The sequence below is a fragment of the Rhinolophus sinicus genome, linkage group LG04 (assembly GCF_036562045.2).
Source record: "Rhinolophus sinicus isolate RSC01 linkage group LG04, ASM3656204v1, whole genome shotgun sequence".
In the NCBI taxonomy this organism is placed as follows: Eukaryota; Metazoa; Chordata; class Mammalia; order Chiroptera; family Rhinolophidae; genus Rhinolophus; species Rhinolophus sinicus.
In genome coordinates this window covers 141,146,793-141,170,969 of record NC_133754.1, presented here as the reverse complement: position 1 = coordinate 141,170,969, position 24,177 = coordinate 141,146,793, and the positions used below count along the sequence as shown (strand labels likewise).

Here is a 24,177-nt window from a genome sequence, read left to right as displayed (position 1 = left end):
GCATGACAACCTAATAAGGTTATGTGCTCTAATTTCATTTGACAGAAAAGAAAATAGGCACAGAGAGGTTAGGTAACTTCCCTACATTTATACAGCTAAGTAATGGTAGAGATCACACTTGAACTCTGGCCATTATGCTTTTAAAGTTCATACCCTTTATCACCCTGTAGCTCTTTTTCACTCACAGTGAATAGTTTTCTCCAGAATGTTTTTTCTTGACCTGACTCACCACTGCTTACTGCACTGAGCAGCTACAGAGGTCAAAGCACTATACTGTGATTAAAAACAAAGGTAAAACATGAAGTGTGGCCCCTGTTCCCAAAGAGCTCGTTCAAGGGCTTCCCATGAGACACAGTCATAACCTGAGAGAAAAAAGTTCCATTATAGCCACAAGTCCTGATTCTGATCCAGGCCAACGAAAGTGGAGTTTCCCCTCTGCATGTGTTCTCATGGCCCCTGTTTATGGCATTCTTCACATGGTATGGTAAATGTTGCTCAGGAGAGCTCTCTCTCTCTCTCTCTCTCTCTCTCTCTCTCTCTCTCACTAAATCATAAATTATTTTGAGAGAAAGCATGAATGGTATTCTCTTATAACACTATCTAATCCAGAGAAGGCATTTAATAAATGTTTATCGATGAGTAAGTGAACAAACTGTAATAACCAAGTGACGTCAAGGGCAATGACATTTTCAGGGAAACATGCATCATTCTAGAATGTCTTTTAATAGTGGGCAAATAATTTAAATGAATGAGCAGGTGCTGACAGTTGCCCACCCAAAACCACTTTTGCTGACTTCCTCACAAACAGAACCATGACTTTTTAACTTATCCTCAGCAAAGGTGAACATACTATAGAACAGGACAAATAGTGGACTAGATGATGGCTTTGGGGAAAGTTTTCTTGACTTTAAAAAGACACATAAATAAAAGGCAGTCCTTTTTCTTCCATAAGACCATGTGATATGTGGGGGAAATTGCTAGAATTGCTGGAACCGTGCCATGAGGAAAGCTCACCAAGGACAAAGACCACATCCTGAGGATGACAGAATCTGGCTCCTTGATGACAATGCTGAGGCCATGAAATAACTCCCCACCCTAACCACCCTGGAGCTAGCTCTTTCTAGATGTTTTATATGTGAGAAACACCTTTCCTTTACTGTTTAAGTCACTTGGAGTTCAGTTTTCTGTTACTTGCAACTAAAAACCACCTTGCTTGCCTCCCCAAAACTATGCGTCCCAATCTCTGTTGCCATATCATAACTCCATAGGTAAGGACTGGTGCCACCTTAGTGGGTTTCTCCCACTCTGAGCATCATATTATTTATAATATGGGGGAAATAATACTTTTCTCATTAGGTTGCGAGTTGCTATGTCTTCTGTCTTTTAAATATAAATAACCCTCCTCTTCCCCCTCATCATCATTAATATCATCATCGTCATAGTTTATGCTATCATCTTAAATTCTTTAGTCTAAAGAAACAAAGAAGATTTCAGTAGGTCAAAGATTAAAGAAAACAATGTTCTGTATCTTCATAGACTACAATATTCTACACAAAGGTTTAGGACATCATTTAAACCTATGGCAGAGACCGCTAGCTGTCCCTCTATAACCTGTCTCCCTTTCTTTCTTGATAGGAAAACCCCTGATTTTGAGCTGTGCACACAGCCATTCAGAATGAAGACTCCATTTCCCAGCTTCCTTTGTAGCCAGATGTAGCCATAATCAGTAGGTTCTGGCCAATAGAATATAATCAAAAGTGTTAACTCTCCACTTCTGTGAACCCCTTTGAAAGACAGATAGTATATTTATTTTCTTTACCCTTCTTAGTATCCTTTGCTCCAGCAGCTGCCTAAAAGGCAGACATGGTGTTGGAGCTCCTGCTGTCTTGAAACAGGATGGCAAAGGCTACACCCAAGGGAGGCAGAGCAATGAGGGAGAAGGAATGTGGGTCCCTGGGAGCTCTGTGGAGAAGAGCCACTACACCAGCCCTGACTCCTTCCCTTTCAGCAGGTGTGAGCCAGGCTTTGAGAAGGGATGGTACTCAGCAGTAAAGTCGGATGTGCCAACAGTCACACACTCACATCACACATGAGATCGCCCTCTAAGCAGCCCCACCGGGCTCAGTGCCACGCGCCCCAGGGCCACAACCCAACCTCTGGTCTATGACCTACTGCGGAAGTTGGCCTTCAAATGGAAGCTTCTTCTACAAATCCAAACGGCCTCGTGCAAATTAGCTCTCATTCTCAAATTGCTCACCTCCTGGCACCCACCTGCTTTGTTAACAGTCAAGTAAATAAACCCCATTTGGGCAGGAATGGCCACCCTTCCACCTCCCTAGTGTACGCTAGAGGAACTGGCTAATGGATCTATAGATAAAGGAACTAAAGAGGAACTCATGAATTTTTAAAAAGTCATTATCAAAGCAGGAAACAACCACTACAGCAATAAATTGGGACTGAGATGCTAATGTTAAGAAAGGAAGCAGTTAGTGTTACATTAATAATAAAAAGCCACTTTCAGGAATCTCCCCTCTCATCCCCACATACTGGTAAATCACAGAGTATGTTTTTCTTATTTTACCTTTTTAGCTTTGGGCTAAACTACTGAACTATGAACTACAATGAAATGGGCAAGAACTTACATTATGCAAACAAATCATATTACATGTGTTAATGGGATGTGTATACAACACAAAGTTAAAATCCTATCATCAGAATTAGTGGTAGGGGAAAACCTTGAGCTCCATACGGAGGTTTCATGGTGTTAGCCAGCATACAGACAGACACAGGTGTGCTCAAAAAAAGAAAAAAAAAGGAAGAAGGAGAGAAACCGTCTGTTTTCCCACAAAGACACTTTTTCTAAAGAGATAGGGCTTCCAGGGTGCAATATGTTTTCTAGGGAAGCACTTTAGATAGAGTTAGTTAATAAAGAGCTTCTAATGTGTAACAACTTTAAAGGATACTAATAAAAAGGCAATGGGTCTAATCCGGAGTCCCTAATTGAAAGGTTTGACATACACATTAAAGAGCTAAAGAAAATGAACGATCATTATTTACAAGATAATCTGAAAAACTAGCGAAATGAGATATTTGAGGGTCACAGAGTAGTCATCGAAAAACTTTGTTATACAGTGAAATGTGGGGGACCCACAACAAGGAATACCATCCAATCACTATTTTGTACATAGGGAATACAGGATCTAAGCATAGTCACTGCTTAAAGTTTAGTCACAGTTCCTTAAGGTGGAAAAACTGGAGACTACTCCTTAGAATCCACCGCCTGTCCTTTGGTTTGTTATCTATAAAACTCTGTCATCATGACAATAGCAAACCTTCATTGAGTTCTTACTGTGGGCTGGCACTGATCTAAGCACTGCCTACATATTACCTCATTTAATCCCCAATGACAGGGGTGCTGTCATTATCCTCCTCTAGCAGCAGAGCCCCTGTTAGGGAACCAGCCCAAGGTCACAAGGCCAAAGAGCAGGAGTCAAAATGCAAACCTAGGTAGTCTGGATGCAGAGGCCAATGGAAGTCCCATTTCATGCATGAGCTAATCTGAGGACATTGGTCGGCAAATGGCAAACATGTTCGCACTCCTTAACCTATGTTCTCTCGAACACACACACAGTCTCTCGCTCCCACTCCTATCGACAGTAAGGAAATTGAAACAATCATCGAAAACCTCCCCAAGAGCAAAAGTCCAGGACCAGATGGCTTCACTAGTGAACTCCCCTCCTAAACATAGGTAGGAGAATCTGTACAAGGCATCTGTAGGACAAAAAGGCATCATGATTTGATAACTCGACATACAGGTTGAAGTCATGGGCCTCTATAAGGCTAGCAGAACACCTTATAGATAGAAAACAAACTTGGTTGACAGTGAAGTTTGATAGAGGAAGAAGGGATGTGGAAAAGAAGACGAACCTCAGCAGCGAGGTCCAGAACCAGCAATGTGCCTCGCACACAGTAGGCGCTAAAAAACGTTTTTTTTTGGAAAATCATAAAGTAGAAGGTCCGTAAAGAGAGAGAGAGGGAATGCAGGAAGGAAAAACAAGGAAGGAAGCAAGGAAGGAAAGAGGGAGGGAGGCAAACAAGGAGGAAGAAAGAAAGGAATAGAGAGGTGAGGATGGGACAGTAGGACAGGTGACCCCACGAGCATATGCCAGGATCACAGGCTGGCACCACCATTCAAAGCCTAACACCCAGGTCAGTTGTTGGTATTCTAAGCAGCAGTGGATTTGCAGGGAGATGAGGAGGTAACGAGAAGGGCATCTTGAGTTCTTCAATGGCCCCGAATTCTCCCTCCAGAACTGCACCCCAATGCCCTCCCCTAGCTCACATCCCTGTGCCCCCTGTTGAGCCCCGAAGTTGTTGCAGTTACTCCTGGAAGGAGTAAAGACAGACCTTGCTTGGTAGAACAACTGCATCCATACTCAGTTATCTGGTTTGAGAAGGAATGACCCTCCTCCCTGCTCTACCCAAAAAGGGAAAGGGGCTTAAGATTTTCGATCTATCCCATCCCTTACGGTCTCAGTGAGTCTATGGGTCAGAGATGGTACAAACCGTGACCAAATTCAAGACTTAAGGAGATGTTTTCAGTGGCTTCTTTCTAAAAAATCTTTGTCTCTCATGCTCATAGACAATGTAATTCAAGAGTGTGAGGCCAGGAAATCCCACAGATGTTTGCTTCCCCCAAAAGGAGAAGCTGACGAGCCAAAGGCAGGGAGCCTGAGGATTCCAGTAACGTCTTCTAAGGCAGAACAGAGTGGGAATTTCCAGGTCAAATAGTAATATCACTTGAGCTGCTGAAGCTAGGTTTACCTGAGGCCAACTCTACTTCAGTTATCTGGGCAACACATTCCCTTTATTATTTAGGCCCATTTCAGCCGGTTTTCTCTCAGTCCAGCGCAAAGATTCTGACTGATCTCTCTGTGAGTCTTGGATAAAGATCTTGCATTCTTAAATACAGGCACGAACTCACCAAAGAGTTTCCCTCCATGCTAGAAGATAAACCACTGATGCAATCGGGCACTCTAAAAGAACTTGGAATTTCAAACGATAAATTTAAACCTCAGGTAGAAACCTGATCGGAGACGAGACAAATGGGTCCCCAGGTCTGATCCCCAGGTCTGTGCAAGGCAGGTTGACAGGGGCAGACAAGATTTATTTTCTTTTTTTTCCCCAAGCATGGACATCTTGTACCCAACTGCTAACACATTATTTACTAAAAGAGTTCAAGATACTTAATCAGTATCTTTTATGTTTCTGGTCATCAGTGTAGTCTGTCTGAGATTGAAAACTCTTAGAGAGAAGGAATCATATCTGCTTAACCCACTTACATAGACTGTAACAGAGAAAAGCTGCTGAAACCTGATAAATGTTTTTTTTGTGCAGCCAATGCTGGTGATCTTAGTACTTCAAGCCGATTCTGAGGCAAGGGTGTAAGATTCAAACCTTAGCTTGAACTCCAGTCAACATTTTCCTGGAAGTTTTGAGTTAAAGCCAGGAAACTGCTTCTTCCAGAGTTTTACTGAACAGTAGTGATGTTCAAGATCAAAATAACACAACACCTTGGGATTGAAATTAATTTTGCTTGTCTTAATGTCATACACCACCCTGTGGGCAATATAGGTTCACACACACACACACACACACACACACACACACACACACACACACACATAAATGATTCACTCAAGGTACAATTAGAACATTTTCCTGCTCTTAACAATAAGGAACAGTAAAGAAATTATGAGGCTTGGAATCAGACAATTCAGCATCAGTTTTGACTGCTTCTTTCTTTCTGTGTGACCTTGGATAAGTTACATCACCTCTCAACATATTTTTCCTATAAATAATATGTCGATAATAGTGCCGGACTCAAATACTTCTGAGGGTTTGTGTGAAAATCTAACAGAATATTGTAATAGATTTCACTGTGAATAAAAATACATTTACCCTCTTACTCTTTGCAGAGAAGGCAAAACTTTGGGGCAGCTTCTTGATCCACCCTTACATACTGTTCTTCCTTCAGACTGACGGGTAAAGTGAAATCGATGATATTTAGTGATCACTTAAGCACTGTTCCAACTTAACACTACCCTGTGAGGTTGGGGTTTAAAATGCGTTTTAAAACTTTTTTTGCTAGAGTTACAAAATTCATTTTAAAATACAAAGCACACATGAAAAGTATATGCTCTTTTACTCCAGAAGGATCTTCAGGCCTAGGGTGATTTATCATCATCCTCCTTCATTTAAAAGCACTGTCAAGTGCCAAGCTTTTCTGGCGGCTTGACAACGCATATGTTTCAGACTTACACTAGACTATCCTATCTTCCTTGTATTTTTTACGCCACCAATAAATTTGACTAATGACCTGGAAATCTTAGAACCTCTGACTCTAAACATAAATAAAGTCTTTTCTAAAGAAGACAAGATTGCAGGTAGTATGTTAATATTCTAACTCACCATAGAGAGTGGACAGCAATTCCAAAGGCCACTCAACTTACCTGCACCTGGACAATGTCTACTGACAGTCTAGTAAATACAACCCTGCACGCTGGGAGCTAAAGTCATTCATAGCGGGTGTTGATACCTGACCCCAATCATAAAGGAAAGCCCAAAAGTGGTACTTTGTTTTGTTTTTAAACAAATAGGTTTTGATTATTTTTATCAATTTTATCAAGGTATAATTTCCATAAAATAAAATTTGTCAATTTTAAGTATATAGCCCATGAATCCTGACATCCACATATATGTACTCACACACATATGTATACATACGAGTATATGTCAACACTACATATATAACTATATATATAGTTGTATAACTATGCTGTGTAACTAGCACCACAATCAAGATATAGAACATTTTTATCAGCCCAAAAAATTACCTCATGCCTCTTTGCAGCAATGAATGAAATTGATTTTTAAATTGTATAAATATTTTGTCATAAGTTTAAAAAAAAAAAAGGAAGAAGGTTATTTAACCAAATGGACCCTCCAGAAAACAAAGCTGAGATTATAAATAAAGGCGGGCCATAAAGTCAATGTTCCCACTGGAGAGCGAGGAACTGCTTGCACTGAGTTATATGTTCTATGTCCAATGACTGGATGCCATTGGAATCCCTGCTTTAAATGGTCTTTAATCCCCAATTGCCCAGGGTGGTATTAGGGGCTTCTTTCAGTACTAGCTGATTCTACCCATGGTCAAAGTGATTTGACAAAGGCCAAGGAGGGCTGGGTTGGTGGAATGGCTGAGAATAGGATACTGAACAGCTTTAACAATGACTATCCTTTTCTAGAAACAGAACCAACAAGTGGTAAAGAGTCCTTGCAAGTGGAGCAGGCAAGAGAGAACTGACTTCTAAAAATGGTTAGTCTTTTAGTTCACATGGGAGGGTGATGATGACTACATATTTTGGAACTCAGGTCACTTAATGCTTATCTAAAATTGTTTTTCTAACTAACTCAGCAGAAACCCAAGATGGCTTAGAACAACTGAATAAAAGATGGTTTATCCAACATCTCCAGAGCTCCTGCAGCTTCTAGTCTTAAATGTTAACAATTTGTTCTTCTCACTTTAGCCAATTAATTCATAAATGCCCTCTACTAAATGAAGGTATGAAATCACTTGCTTATCAGACATCAACTCTTAGAAACACCAAATAACAGACTTGAATCAGTGTCAGCATCCTTTCCAATAGGTAAACACCAATGTCATAGAGGAAGGTAATACAAGGTATCCTCTAAATGTTCTAGTAAGAAATCCATTTTTCATCCTACTCACCAACACATGAAATAAAAAATCCTTAGCGTAAGTTCAGGCTGTGGTGAGTTTTTAATTATTGACTAGAAAACAACTGCTATGTGGTTGCTTCCTTTTATCTAACCTTGATGAAGTTGTAATCAATACACATATCTCCACACTTTAAATCTGACTCACTATAAAACTTAACTAAATGTAAATGAAAACCATAAATCAGGCACAGTTTTATTATATCCATAGATGATTGTGCAATTATGCATCATTCATTTTCTTCTTATCATTCAGGCACACTTTCATGTACAACCAGGTGATGACACTGACAATTTATTTTGTGCAAGAGTCAAAAGAAGTGTATTGGTAGTTCATAATAGTTAACTTTTAGAATTATGTGATTAGATCTGTGGAGTTCTAGTTGCTTTTTCTCCCAAGTAAAAGGTATCAAAAAAAGGGAAGAAATCTAATTCACTTAATAAATGTTTATTGAGAATCAATTCTGTGCCAGGCACTGGGTAAAACCTTTGCCTTCAGGGGCCTCACAGGACATGAGAAAACAGATCCATGTTTTCAATGCCTGTGACAACTGTGATAAAGTGATCTATGAAGAGCAAGTTCCATATGCTGCTTTGGGGTGGAGGAAACACAATACCAAAGGAGGACTTACAAGAAGGTGATACTTGACTCAAGCCTTAAAAGGTAAGGAAGAATAAAATGGGATGGGGTGGGGCAAAGTGGACACATTTCAGGGAAAGAGAGCAACGTGTGCAAAGACACAACAGTGTTTAAAGTCACAAAATTTGGTGACGTGTAAGCAGCACAACACATGTAGAGTGTGGGGAAGAAATGTAGGCACGAGTGACATAATCATAACCAGGAGATTATGCATGTTTTAGAACCCAGAGATGGGGACTCATTCTTCAGGCATTTGAGGCCCTCAACAGATTTTTAGCAAGGAAGGAAGATGCGTGCCTCTCTGCTTTAGAACAATTGACCTTGGGAGTGGTCCAGAATATGGACTGACGGGGAGGTCTGAGGGCAGGGAGACCAGATCGCCTATTGTAATAGTTCAAGCAAAAAATTATGAGAACTTGAACTAAAAAAGTAAAAGTAGGGATAAAGAAAAAAAATGATTCAGAAACATTTAAGCAAGTTTTCTAATAGGACTCGATGACTATGGTACATTGGGAATGAGGGAGAAGCAGAAGTCTTGGATGATTCCAAGGCTTATGATTTAGGTATATGCGAGATGTGGTAAGACAATACGGTGAATGCTTAAATTACAAAATAATGTATTACAGTAAAAGATACATTGCCATTAATTTCCCTCAAAATACTCCCTCCCCCTTGCTTTGAACACACTTATGCCATCATTCTTGCCACTTCCTGAACTAGTTCCTCTTTTGTGAGTGTCTTTAGTCACGCTGTCATGGCTGCCTCTATGGCACGAAGTGATTCAAAATATTTTTCTTTCATAGTCATTTTGACTTTGGGGAAGAGCCAGAAGTTGCACAGTGCCAGATCCAGTGAACAAGGTCAATGAGGACACATTGTTTTTATTTGACAGAAATCGCCATACACCAGAAGCCATGTGTGACATGGAGTCTTTCCTTTCCATTGTGATCACAAAATACAGTGAATGGTGCTGCTGAGTGCCATCCAACTGAAAGGCAGGGATCTTCAATACAGGAAGTGGTGCACCAAACCTTAGTAACAGTGTGTGACAAGTTTCAACTAGTTCGGTGCAGTCAGTTGGGTGTGAGCTATGGTTAAGAGAAGGTGAGTTTTAAAGTGTGCCATAAATCATCCTCTATCACGATAATGCTCCGTGTCACATATCAATTCTGGTATATGGCAATTTCTGTCAAATAAAAACAATTATGGTGTGTCTTCATCCACCTTATTCACTGGATCTGGCACCATGCAACTTCTGGCTCTTCCCCAAAGTCAAAATGATTCAGGACATTGAGGCAGCCACAACAGCACAACTAAAGACACTCACGAAAGAGGACTTCCAGAGCTGCTTCAGAAAGGGGCAAGAATGATAGTATGAATGTGTTCAAAGTGAGGAGGAGTATTATGAGGGGGATTAATGGCAATGTGTCTTTTAATGTAATAGTTTTTAATTTAAATATTCACTGTATTGTTTGATCACACCTCATATTATTCACCCAGGTGGTAAATACAAAAAAGAAGAGCAATTTTTCAGGAAAATCAGAAAAGTTGCTATTTATACATATTAAATTTGCATTATCTATAACAGAGTTATCTATGGACAGCAATGTGGATATAGAACTCAGGGGTAAATTTTTATCTGAAAAAAAAAAGATGACTATTAGAGGTGCCTAAATGACAAGGGTTTAATATCTAAAATATATAGTGAATGCCTGCAAATCAATTTTAAAAATGCTAAATAGGAAAATGGACAAAAGGACAGAAACAAGCAATTAATAGAAAAGGAAACCCCCCAAATTTAACAAGTATATGAAGAGATCTCAAATTCATTAGTAATATGAGAAATGAAAAATTAAAATAGCAGCGGAAAACTGGACCAAAGTGTTAAAAGGGGCAAATAAAGAATAACCAGCACAACCAGCACAATAGCCAATCTTTTTGGTAATCTTTACTGCCTTATCTCCCAGTCTCATCTTCTCCTTCCCTTGTTTTGGATATCAGGCATAGAGAATTAAGTTAATCATAGTCATCATTGAACAATCTTCTCAAATTTGTCCAGTGGAAGTTCCATTTCAGTCAATGCCCATCTCTGCTCTACTCTCTTCCCTAGGAGGCTGAGTTCCACAGGTTGCCCTCTGGCTTCCAGCTGCTTTGGCCAATAGGAAGCATTAGCAGAAGATTGAAGGGTGGGGAAACAGAGAAGGAAGGGTATTTACACCTCCCTGACAAGCTCCGTTCCTCTCTGACAGCCCATCTTTCACAACTTCAGAGCTCAAGCTACCTTGCCCCTGGTTACCCTGATACTTCCCCGTGAACCTTCTGTCCTAGGAGAATTAACAGCTTCTGCTATTGGGAGTCCTGTGCTACCTCTTCATCTATTCTTGATTTTGGGGGGTGTCTTTAACTTTACCCACACTTCTGTGGACCAGGTTATTAAGTTATTATTAAATTATCTGTAGGAAGAGTGCCATCTCTTTTCTGCTTTGACTCTGACTAAATCGGCTATGGATAATTTCAGAGCAGTAACTCGTATAATGAAAGGCTTTCTTTTCTTTTTTTCTTTTCTTTTAATATAAATACACTTGAACATTTTTATCTGCTGAGGCACAATAATTCCCATCATTCTGTAGCAAAAGCAACGTATAGAGACTAAGTAATTAGGTATTAGCTTGTATCAAGCTCTCTCCCATTACTGTAGTCTATCGTGATTGATCTTAGAGACAAAACAGCACAGATCTAAAGGATGCAGTAAGGATCAAGGTCATCACAGATCAGTAGATGCTTGCATACTTGCAGGATTAACACTGTCTGGATTCCAAAGACCAGCTGAATATGTTCAAGATAAAGCTGCAGTATATATTTCAGACTGCAGAATGGCAACAAATAGCTGTAGACTACATTCTGAAAAATAAGTATTTACACAATGCCTTATGGGCCATTTCTGATCCTAGAGTAATAGCCAAGCCCAGCTGCATCTTTCTGATCTTTGATTCCTACCCATAGCCTCCTGAGAGAGTCCTCTCCTAGCTACCCTATCTAAGCAGGATGTTTCATACCCACCAATTATTACTGCACCAAGTTCATTTCCCATGAGCATGTGTTACAATTTATTTTATTTATTTATTTGTATAAATATATGTGTATATGTATACACACACAATTTATACATATATATACATGTATGTGTGTGTATATATATGTGTGTGTGTGTGTATATATATATATATATATATATATATATATATTCTTTTATTCTTTTTAACTTGTTATTGTCTGTCTTCTCCACTAGACTGTAAGCTCCATCAGGGCAAGGGACCATATCTAAGCCCTTCACAAATAATTCTTGAGTGAGAAAATGGTGGGCAGGGATGGCACACAGAGCAAAAAGGAGGGTAGAACAGCATTAATTCCTTTCACCACCATATTTACGGGTGATGGACTTTATATGACCTCCCTTGTAGTCAAAACCTACAGTTTAGATCTGGCTCCCTTGCAGTGTATCCAAAGGTGGTAGCTTGTTTGAAGCTGTAAATATCACTAATGAGGAGGGCTCAAGTCTGCATGTGTTTGCCTTGTTTCACACAGCATTCAGCATAGCCCAAAGCACAGATGGGCTCTTCATAAATATTACTGAAGGGTAACAGAGGATTATTTAATACCTCCACAAATACCTGTGGGGTAGAGACAGACCTTGGGCCACAAATATACTTTGAATGTGCTTTACTTCTCAAATCATTTGAGCCAAAATGATTACAGCAACACAGACTCATCTGTAGTCACAAATCAGGCACATTCAGAATGACAAAGCCCCAAAAGAATGCCATTTTCAAGGCTGAAACTGTATTATTCCAGGATAAATGGAATCCTTGTTGTAGTGACACTGTAAGGGTAGAAATGAAAGACACTGAAAGTCTTCCCTCAGGGAACAACAATTATCTGTGAACAATAAAAGCTTGTCTGAATAATTCATCAGTTTCAAGGGTGCAGGCCCCCCTTATTCTGGAATCCCAGGAGTTCAGGCAAGTGCATCATTTAATGTTTCTCAACTACTCAGCTGTCTTTCTCCTAGGGCCTGGCATTTATGGGCACATTCTGATGATTTTATTAATGTTTAAACAATAACCTACATGGGAAACCACTGTTAACGTAAGATTTTGAAGCTGCACTTATTTTACCTAAGAAGGAAGATTATAAAGTGTCCATCATGAGAATCCACCTGGGAGCTACATACCAGATCAAATACCCAAAACAAATCACCACGTCAAAGCCCCACAGTATTCTGAATCCCAACCAGCAAGCATGAATAATCCTTTTAAATGGTCACTTACATATCAGAACAGGTCCTTTGTGAAATCTCTAGGCAAAGCCTCTGGTTTCTGACTGAAACAAAGATTTATTGGGAAGGGGGGATAAAGTGAAATCAAGAACCACTGGGAAATTTCCACGAGAAAAGAGGACAAATGGTTTTTGTTATCAGAATGAAACCAGCCTCTACTGGCCAGGGTTTGGAGAGTTGCTGGCTACCCAACAGAAAAATTGGGCAATATTCTCAACTGGTTTCTCAGGGACCATCCTAATTAAGTTGCAGTTACTGGGCAGATGCAATAGCAACCTAAATCAGAAGACCTAGTTTCAAATCCTGGGTCATTTTCTTATTAGCTGTATAAACTTGTGCAAGTCACGTAACCTGTTTGATATTTGATTCAACATCTTAAATATGTTGAGAGGAAATGTCTACCCAATAACGCACTATTATTGCAAAGATCAAGTGAGATCAAATATACAAAAGTTCTTTCTAACTTAGAAGGTTCTGTATAAGTAGAAGGTGTTATTATTAAATCACTCCTACAATATTAAATAACCTATATCTAGCATTCAGGATCCTATATTACTCTTAGTTCTCAATGTCTAAAGATGGTCTCCTTTTTACCTACTCTCTACAGTTTTACTGAATCTTTTTTTTTTTTTTTTTAAGGAAAGATATAAGTAAAGACAAATGGGGGGAAAAGAAACATGGAATCACACACCCCACCCTTTGGTGCTGCTAGGCAAAAAATTTTAACTGAGCTGATTCATCAGCATGAACTTGATATCAGTATCACCTGAGGGAAAGAAGTTGGGGGATATCCAAAATGTATGTGATTCTTCTCGTCTTTGGTAGAAGAATACAAGATCAATTTACAAAAATTAGTTGTATTTCTAATTACCAGCAGCAAATAACTGTAAAATTAAATCTATAAAACTATTCCATCTACAATAACACCAAACTATATAAAAATACTCAGGAACAAATTTAACAAAAATTGGGTAAGACCTCTACAATAAACATATGTATGAGATATTAAATTACAAAGTATGCATGAGAAATTAAAGAAAACTAAATGAACTGAGAGATATACCACATTCCTGAACTGTAAATGTCAATATTATTAAAAATGCAATTCTTCCCAAATTGCTCTATGGATTCAACACAATCCCAATACACTTCGGTAAAAATTGACAAGTTGATTCTAAAATGTATATAGAAATGCAAACGACCTAGAATACATTTTTTTTTTTTCTAATTTGGCTAACAGGAAATCAGGAGTCACCTGATTTCAGTATTTCCTTTAAAGCTTCAGAAACCAAGACAATGTAATATTGGCATAAGGAAAGACAAATAGATCAATGGAACAGAAAAGAGAATCCTCAAATAGACCCACGTATATATGGTCAATTGATTTTTAACAAAGGCACCAAGGGCAAAGAAAATTCCTTTCAATAAATAGTGTTAGAACAACTGGTTATGGGGCTAAACGAACCTTGACCCCTGCCTTAGACCACAAAATTTAATTAAAAAATGATCATAGATTTAAATGTGAAAATTAAAACCATTATTCTAGAAGAAAAAAATAGGGAAATCATCTTTCAGACCTTGGGGTAAGCAAAGATTTCTTGTAGAAGACAAAAAAGCTGTATACTAACCATATAAGAAAAAATAATAAATTGGACTGCATAAAAATTTAAAACTTATGCACATCAAGAGACACCATTAATTATATGAAAAGGCAAGCACCAGGCAGGAAGAAAATACTTGTAATAGATATACCTCACAAAAGACTTATTATCTATAAAATATAAAGAACTTCTATAAATTAATAACAAAAAGCCAACTTAATTTTTTAAATTTAGCAAATAGATAACAAAGAAGTTACACAAATGGACAATAAGTATATAAAAATGAGCTCAACATCACTATTGATTCGGACGATACAAATCTAAACCAAAATGAAACATATTTTGCACTCACTACAATGGCTAAAATAAAAAAGACTGACAACACCAAATGATGATGGTGATAGGAAGCAACTAGAATGCTCATACACTGCAAGTAAGAGTGTAAAATGGAAAACAGTTTGGCAGTTTCTTGTAAAATTAAACATACATCAACCGTATAATCACCATTCTACTCATAGATATTTACCCAGGAGAAATGAAGATATGTACACAAAAACACTTGTATAAAAATGTTCATAGGAGCATGATTCACAATAGCTAATAACTGGAAACAACCCAAATGTCCATCAACATGAGATTGGAAAAATATATTGTGACATATTCGTGCATTGGTATACTACACGGCAACAAAAGGGAATGAACTATTATATACATACAATGTATATAGATGAATCAAAAAATGTATATTAAATAAAAAAACGAGTAACAAACGAGTACACAAGATATGATTCTATTTATGTGAAATTCAAGAACAGGCAAAACCTAAATATGGCAATAGAGACTAGACCATGGTTCCCAATGGGGGATTGGAAGGGGGCACAGGGGAGCTTTTGGGATGATGGGAATGTTCTATATCTTAATCAGGGTGGTTGTTACACAGATGGATACATTTTCCAAAATTCATTAAATTGTACCCTTAAGACTACTCACTTCACTATATGTAAATGTTATCTCATGAATGAATGAATAATACCAGGATGAAATAACCACACAAATCCAGAAGGGGGGACTCTGCGGGACAATTGGTCAGGTCTCCTCCGAAAGCATGGTCAGTAAGTACAAGAGAAAAGGACTGCACTAGGTCATAGGAGACTTACGGGACATATCCAGATGCAATGTATGGTCTTAGAGGGGATGATGCTTTGGGCCAACAGTCAATTAAAGACCTTTTGGGAACACTTGGGAAAATTTGAATATAATCTTGGATTAGATGACATAAAAACGCATTCATACAAAGCTAGAGATTGTGGATGGAAAAGAAAAAACAAGTTAAAAGCAGTCTGTACTATCACACCTCCTTTTGGTATTAAAAAAGGAAATTATGTATTATACATATTATATATAATATGTATATTACACGATTTATAATTATATATGTATATTACATGTGTATAGAAAGAGATCCATAGGGAATATACATTTATCTATTAACAAAGGTAACTCAGGGAGAGAGGTATGATGTTTACATTTACGTATTTTTTTGTGTTTTCTAACTTTCCACCATGCACAAGTACTGCTTCTGTAATATATGTTACTTGAAAATATTCGATTCTGTAATTCACTGTTTTATAAGACATGGTAAAAGATGGCAGGAATGGGTAAGGCAAGGGGAAAGAAACCTAACACTGATATACCAAGGGAATATCCTGTTGGGCACTTGCCATGCATATCTCATTTCATTCTCACAAAAATCCACACAGAATCATCCCTATTTTTGCAGAGCTAGTGAGGATACAAGCTAGCATTTTTATATAATATAATCTGATCTCAAAACCCACATTCTTTCCACCTCACTTTCAGTTCTATTATTAAACATTTATGAAGTATGTACTAGGTATGCACCAGGCACTCTGTTAAGTGTTTTACATGAATCACCTCACTCCTACCTCTTAATAATCCATGTAAGGATGATACTATTATTATCCTCATTTTAAAGATAAGCAAACTGAGGCACAGAGATCAAAGAAGGCTTCAAGTTCCCATAGCTGAGAAGTGGCAGAACCAACAATCAAGTTCAGGCCACCTGATTCTCCATGCTCCTACCCAGCACATTATCCACGTCTCTAGGTTCCCATGCTTTCAACAAGTTCCGTGAAGTAGGAGAGACTGAGTGACAGTTGCCTGCAAAGGGAACGCTGACATCAGGGCCTCCCATGAAATTCTTCTCGGTGACATCCTTGCTTACCTGTCCAGGGCCATGCTGGTGGGCATACTCCTCCCAAACCCTCGGACCCCCATCTGACGGAAATACGGAATGCAAGAGAGGTTGGCGGCAATGATGGCCAGGGAGTCGGAGGGGCTCACAAAGAAGCCATTTTGGCCTAGGATCATATAACGGTCCTGCGGGAAAGAATGTGTGACAGTGATCAGACACTCCTAGCAGCCCATCCCCATAATCATCACAAGCCACTTTACTGCCATCCCACATTTAAACAACCTAAAACAACTTGAACAAGGCCCAACAGGGCCTGGGAAACCTTCTTTTAAATCCCTGAATATGGTAGGCCCCTGGATCTTGATGCATCTAAGGCTGTGTCCTACCTACTGACACGTGGATGACTACCTCAGGCTTCAGCAGCCTCCATAGTCTTAATTCACTGTGTCCCCCAAACATAATGGAGAACAGGGGTAACTGCTAAAACAGCTGGCTCCTTGACATATGCTTTCAACAAAACCAGCCATAAATAAGGATTTAGTGCATGAATACTTTTAAAAAAGAAATAAACTGCTTATAACATAACATTTACCAGGAAAAAAGAACAGTAACAGCTATTAAGTTGCAATACTTATCCATAAAACAGAAGAGCAGATGCAGTGCCAGTTAGGGGCCATGTGCCCCATACATGTCAGCCCCAGATGTGTTCATTAATTCTCTGGTTTCCAGTGCTTGGCTCATTATATGGTAAAAGGTCAGCAGGCAAAAAATATTCCTACTTACCCCGTCAGCATCAAATGCAGCTCCAAATCCATACTCCCCTCCTTTCATAGCTTCTAGAAGGGTCGTTGCATATGTCAGGTTTGGGTCAGGATGCTGCCCTCCAAAATCTTCCAGGGGAACACAGTTTATTGCAGAATTGGCTGGGGCTCCCACCTCATCACACAGGACCTTTCTCACATAGGGTCCCATAACTAAAAAAAGATACACAGCAACATGAAATCTTTGTAGAACCTCCCCCACCCCCCACCCCCAGCGTGTTTTGTTCCAGTTAAAGCAAGAAAGGCTATTTAATAGAACAGAAAAGAAAGATAAATTCTCCAGGCTTTTTCAAGACACAACACAGAATAATATTTATTTCAACTACTATTCATTGAGCACCTACTATGTACCTGTTACTGTGTTAGGCATATAAAAGATGTATTCAATAATCCAGTTACATGAAAATTTCCCCCAAACTTCTAAATTGCCAGAAAGAAATCAACCACTTAATGATGATTTATTGCCTGTTGCTTTCTTATGTATTAAAAGCATTAGCAAAATATATGCAAAAGCACTAAAAGGCTCTAGCAATGTTCTTTGTCTCTGTAATGGTTGTAACTTTGCCAAGTGTATAATTAAACACTGTAAACCACTGAAGCATATAAAACTAAGCATATTTTGCAAAATAAATGCTAAGGAATAGTGTTCTCCAGTTCAACACGCATTTATAGAGTGCCTAACATGGAACTCCTATGTTAGGAACAGAGGGAATCTTATTCAAGGAATCCAAAGCACACAGTTCTTACATTTCTGGGCTCTTAATCTAGCAGTGGAATGAGTCAACTCTACAGATGAGTGGCTGCAATGGTAAGACTCGTGCTACTCAATGTATATTTATGAAATAGTTAGGTCCAATGGCTTAAGAGAAGGAATGACCACAGGCAAGGCTTCAAAAACAAGGTAGCATTTCTGGGAGGACTTGAAGGAAAAATATAAATTTGACAGGGGTGGGGAGTGGGGATGCCACCCAAATGGAAAGAACATGATGAGCAAGGGAACAGAGCCTGAGATAGAATATACAGCACGTTTGGGGACCAGCATGTAATCCTGTTGGCTGAAATATATATAAAGGATTACTTGATATTTATTTTCCACTAATATAACACCAACCGCAGCTAGTGAGCATCTCTTCCTTTTGCCTGGTCAGCACTCATTTCCCCTTCATCTAGTAGCAGCATTTGGGGTTTCTTTGGGAGAACCAACCCCTTCCCATCTCAGTTCCATGTGTTCTGGGTATGACTAAATCCCACTTCTCTCAAGGCTCGGGAGGTGACTTTGGTCTACCCAATCAGTGTCCTACATTCCTCAGCCAGAGTCATTGGTTCAGAGTTGAACATATAGTACACGCTAGACAATGAGGCTCAAACCCAGAAATATTGCTCAAACTATTTAGAAAGAGAAGCTTTCTTCCCACTAGGCTAGATAATGCTAAGGAAAGAACCCGAAAGATATTTTTCTAGGGAATATAACCAGCCTGAAAATAAAGAACAAAACAGCCCAGACAGAAAACTTTAAAGTGAAGTTCATGTTGGATGGAGGTAGTGCCCTCACTCTTAAACATGTCAGACAGCCAAGAATCACCAAAGTTTTGAAGAATACATTTAACATGAGACCAAAACAAACAGAGTAAAGAGCAACCTGAAGAAAACAGAAACTTTTAAAGTATGAATCCGTAATATCCTAATAGAGATCAACAAGATATGGTGGAATGGCTAAAATTGAAAAGATTGACAATACCAAATATTGGTGAGGACACAGAGAAACTGGAGCCCTCATACATTCCTGGTAGTATAAATGGTACAGCCACTTTGGAAAACAGTTTGGCAGTTTCTTATAAAGTTAAACATACTTGTCATACTACCCAGCAATCCCACTTGTAGGTGTTTATCCAAGAGAAATGAAATAATGTATTCCCATAAAGATTTGTTCACAAATGTTTATAGCAGCTTTGTTTGTAGTGGCCAAAACCTTGAAATAGCCCTCATTTTAACAACTGGCAAAGGGATAAATGAACATCTATGCAATGGACTACTACTCAGTAATAATAAGGAATAAGTACTGATAAATACAACACCGTGAATGTATCTCTAAAACATTATGCTGAGTGAAAGAAGACTGAAGAAAAAGGCTACATATTATATGTTTCCATTTATATGGCTTTCTGGAAAAGGTAAAACTATGGGGACAGAGAGCTAATGAGTGATTGCCAGGAGCCAAGTATAGAAGGACAGGTTTAACTACATAGGGCTTCACAAGGGAACTTTTTCAAGTGATGGAAATAGTCTATATCTTGATTATCATAGTAGTTACATAACTACATATGTTTGTCAAACCTCATCAAACTGTTTACCTACAAGGTATGAATTTCACTGTTATACCTCAGTAAACACATTATACCTCAGTAAACCTGACTTATTAAAAAACAATATGGCATTCATGAAACATGAACTGGAAGCTATTTCTAAAAAGAGACTATTTAGAAAAAAAAATGGAAGAAATTACAAATATGTAGTGGAACTGAAAAACTTAATGGAAGGAATTAGAGATAAAGTTGAGGGAATCTCCCAGAAAGTAGCACAAAACAAAGAGACAAAAAATGGGTGGTGGGGGAGAATAGGATAATTAAAGCATCAGTCTAGTAGGGCCAATATCTAAACAAATGCCATTCTGGAAAAGAAGGAAAGAGAAAATAATGGAGGAAATCATCCAAGAAGTAATTCAAGAAAATTTCCCAGAATTAAAGGGCACAAGTTTCCAGATTAAAAGAATCCTCCAAGTTCGTGGCATAACAAAGGAAAATAACCCCACACTAAGGCTCATCATTGTGAAAGGTAGAAACACTGAAGACAAGTCAAAGGCCCTAAAAGCGTCCAGAGAAGAAAAAAATAAAGATTTCATACAATGAATTAAAAATCAGAACACCATCAGATTTCTCCAGTTCAATATGAATGGCTATAAGAGAATGAAGCAATGCCCTCAAAACTTCTGAAGAAAAACAATAACCAACCAAGATTTTTATATCCACTATATCCAGACAAATATCAATTAAGAGTGAGCATAGAAAAAAGGCGTTTTCAGGTATGCAATGACTCAAAATATTTACTTCCCATGAGCTTTCTCACACAGAGTTCCTGGAGAATGTGTCCCTCCAAAACTTAGGAGTAAAGCAAGAAAACAGATGACAAAGGATCCAAAAGTAGGAGAGTTAACATAAGAGAAAGGTAAAGGGAATTATTAGAATGATGACAAGGAAAGAGTCCATGACAACAGCAGCTCAGAGAGCAACCAGTGCAGTCTGAAGTAGATCAGACATCTCCAGGACAATGAAGTGAGAGAAGATTTAGATACTGGGAAAGTATGGGGGTGAATAGCAATAAGTACACTTAACAAAAATGAAGCAATGAGAAAACAAGACAATTACTAATTCCTAGGAAATTTTTTAAAAAGTTTTGCTGTAAAGAAAATATAATTACAGTATTTTGCAGGGTTCAGCAGTGTTATGATAATGTAGACACTGGATACTGATCTTTCCAAATTAGTCATATAGATATGACTAATATAGTCAAAGATATTAGTCATATCTTTCCATAATTCGTTTAGGGAAATGTGCTTGGATTGAGTGAGTGGAGGGGGTGAGGAGCTACAACCTCATTTTCCATAGCATGAAATCAGTAACGCCCAAAATTAAAAAATCAACAAGAAGCAGTGTATTCACAATATTTAGTAATAGTGAGATAAGTACTTTAAAAACAACTAAGTTTTTTAAATATTTGCCTCTAGAAAGCAGGAAATTGGGGAAAGAAGTTGGGGATAGATTTTTTTCATAACGAACTTTAAACTATTTGACTATTTAAACTATGTGCATATACTGCGAACAAAAAAAAAGGTTTTTGCATGACTACAGTTGTACTCTATCCACGCCACACTCTAACAACTCAAACTTATTTGTTCAAGCTTTGTTTTAATTTGCATCAAAAGAGAGAAATTAGAGCCCTCAAGTTTTCCAGAGTATTGCAAATATCTGAACATACATGTGTTGTGTGAATATCTATGAATCTAACCTTCCTCATAATGCCAGAAACCCAACATGTGTCGAGGTCTCCTTAACATTTCTTGCTCCCCAAAGCAGAAGATCAGGAACTTACCTCCATGCATTGCGTCAACTCGGATCTTCAGTTGACCAGGCCCAGTCAGCAAACTCTTTATGGCATTAAAGTCAAAGATGGTCCGAAGGAGATTGAGATAGATATCCACTGGGTCAACTATCTCCACTAAGGATAGGAAAGCAAAGGGGAACATCAATGATCATACCCATGAAGAGTACTTGGAAGTGTAGCAAAGAATCACTACCCTAATACATGGAATTCTGATCACAATCCCATCACAACCCCACACATTATTGGGAAGCAAAGTGTCCATTTATAGACAAAATCACAAATTAAGGCACAATCAAGATGCTACAAACTTTTCAGGTTATCAATGGGTGTAAATAGTATCAAGTTATAAATTCTTCTTTGCAAGTGAAAAATCAACCAAAATAATACAGTTGTTAAGATAAAACTGTGCCGGTATCCCTACTCACACCTTCTTTCTGCCACCTCCCTGCCAAAAAATGCACCCACCTCAATGCTAAGAGGCATCCTGGCACAGCCAGTTGCCTCTTCTATGGGGATTGGCCAAAGAATGACTCAGCTGGCATGAAACAAATCAAGGAGTGACCTCAGCAGTGACTCCTATTTTCCTAATGCCACTTTGCCAACCAGATCCAGGTTTTGAACTAGCAATGAAGGATATATTCCTGAGTTTGTGTGAAGTCTGTTGGGTGTCCAATTTAGTAACAATTTCAAGGTGATGCCAGATATTTCAAAATCCTTATTAAATACAAATGTTCTCTAGTGTCCAGTACCAACCAACGACCAGGAATCCAAAACAATTCTTTCTTTTCCATTTATCTGACAAATATATAAAACCCAGAATAGATTATGTTTTTCAAACTTGGCATTCAGTGCATAATAACACTCAGAAAGTACTTTTCCTAGAAAAGTTTCTACTTGACTTTTAGACACTAAAACTTGTCCATGAGCCTGGCTTTTTTAATTTGTAAATTGTAAAACTTATGTGTATTGTTTTTCAAATGTTTCAAATACGTAGTACTTTTGAATTCTGAAATACTTAAACCTATACTGAAGATATTACCAATCCACTTTTAATAATTTCCAGTAAATCCAGGTATAATATTTAATGGATGAGATTTTAATATGTAATATGAAATTATCTCTTCACCTGGTCAAATATACATCTAAAAGTATTTTTCCTTGCACTTAAATCAATGTAGTATATGTGTCCATTCAAATATAATGCAATTACTTTTTAAGGAACACAGATAGTTTTTAATCATCTTTTGATGTGAAGAGGCTATTAATCTATAAAATTAATTAAAAATTAACCTATATGAACTATCCACCTAAAAACGGTTAAAATGGTAAACTTTATGTTATGTATATTTAACCACAGGAAAAAAATTAATCTATAAAATACATGGTTATATCTTGAATACATTTAAAGTTTTATTCATTCTACAGTATAAGATAATGTTGTTGGCAATTTCATTTTGGTTGTTAAATTCTTGAACTACTTGCCTAAATAGATTTGGTATTTATAGCAGATAACACATAATACCAAACAGAAATGTAAAAAGCAAGGAAGCAAATAAAATTCATTGAAATTTGAAAGTTCACATCACATACTCGTAGTTCATGCTCTTGACTCTTTAAGGTGAAATGCCGAGGACTGATTTATCTCCAGTGAAATCAAGCCCTACTCAACATTTAAAACCTCAAGAACACAGCACGAAAATTATCCCAAACAACTGTCTGCAAATTCTTTTGGGGAGCCAGGGATTCTCCCTGCCCACCTCCTGGTATGCGTACCATTTTAAAAAATTCATCAAACTAGTGAAGTGGCTGCAGCAATGGGCCTGGATCTGAGCTCACCAAAGATCTGGGTCTCTTGAGCAACTAAATAAAATTGTGAAGATAGCAAAAATAAATAAATATAACTTCTTCCCGATGGTAACACCTGATTTTTCTCAGTCACCTTATTGTCCTGTCCTTCCAAACATATGTAAGCAAGTACATTTAATCATTTTGTTTAATATAACAGATCCCTTGCTTTGAGCTATCAAATCATTGTGTGTGAGTGTGTGTGTGTGCACGCACACACGCACACTTTCAACTAGATTAATAGAAGCAGGCTTACATTGCTTCCTGTAAGTATCACATGCCTTTGAATTAATTTCTGCTGGCTAGCTAAGTAAGCAATTGACTCAGAATCTTCCAAGAAAAATAGTTTGCCCAACACTGTGACCCCTGACCAGTCCATTTCAAGCTCTTCTCTGTCTTTACAGTACCATGTGGCCATGAGCCAGGTATTTCATCCTTTTAGCTTAGTTAAATTACTTGAATACCGTCTTAACACAAACTGTATTTAAGCTTATAGGGGCACCAAAGGAGTAAAAAAAAAGATGTTCATTTTATTGCTCCTTGTATGTCTTCTAGGAAAAAAAACAATAGGATAAAATAGAGGGGAAATGATATGCACACACACGGAATTCATGTTGTTACATGATTCAATATTAATCTATAAATCAAAAGATTATAATCTGAGTACTTCAGAAGTTTTATTTCCTCTGCAATATAGGATACTATTTTTGGCAATTTCATCCTAGTTCTCTAATTCTTGAACCATTTGCCTAAATCCATTT

General features: G+C 38.0%; 1 protein-coding gene across 1 annotated transcript in view; it reads right to left on the bottom strand.

The window, feature by feature from the left end:
* PGM5 (phosphoglucomutase 5) overlaps window positions 1-24,177 on the bottom strand; it is a 177,557-nt gene that overhangs the window by 119,763 nt on the left and 33,617 nt on the right. The window contains exons 4-6 of the mRNA XM_019730342.2: window positions 21,560-21,685; window positions 17,376-17,566; window positions 16,623-16,777 (exon numbers count right to left, since the gene is read on the bottom strand). Coding sequence (XP_019585901.1) covers window positions 16,623-16,777; window positions 17,376-17,566; window positions 21,560-21,685 — 472 coding nt within the window. The remainder of the gene's footprint in view (window positions 1-16,622; window positions 16,778-17,375; window positions 17,567-21,559; window positions 21,686-24,177) is intronic.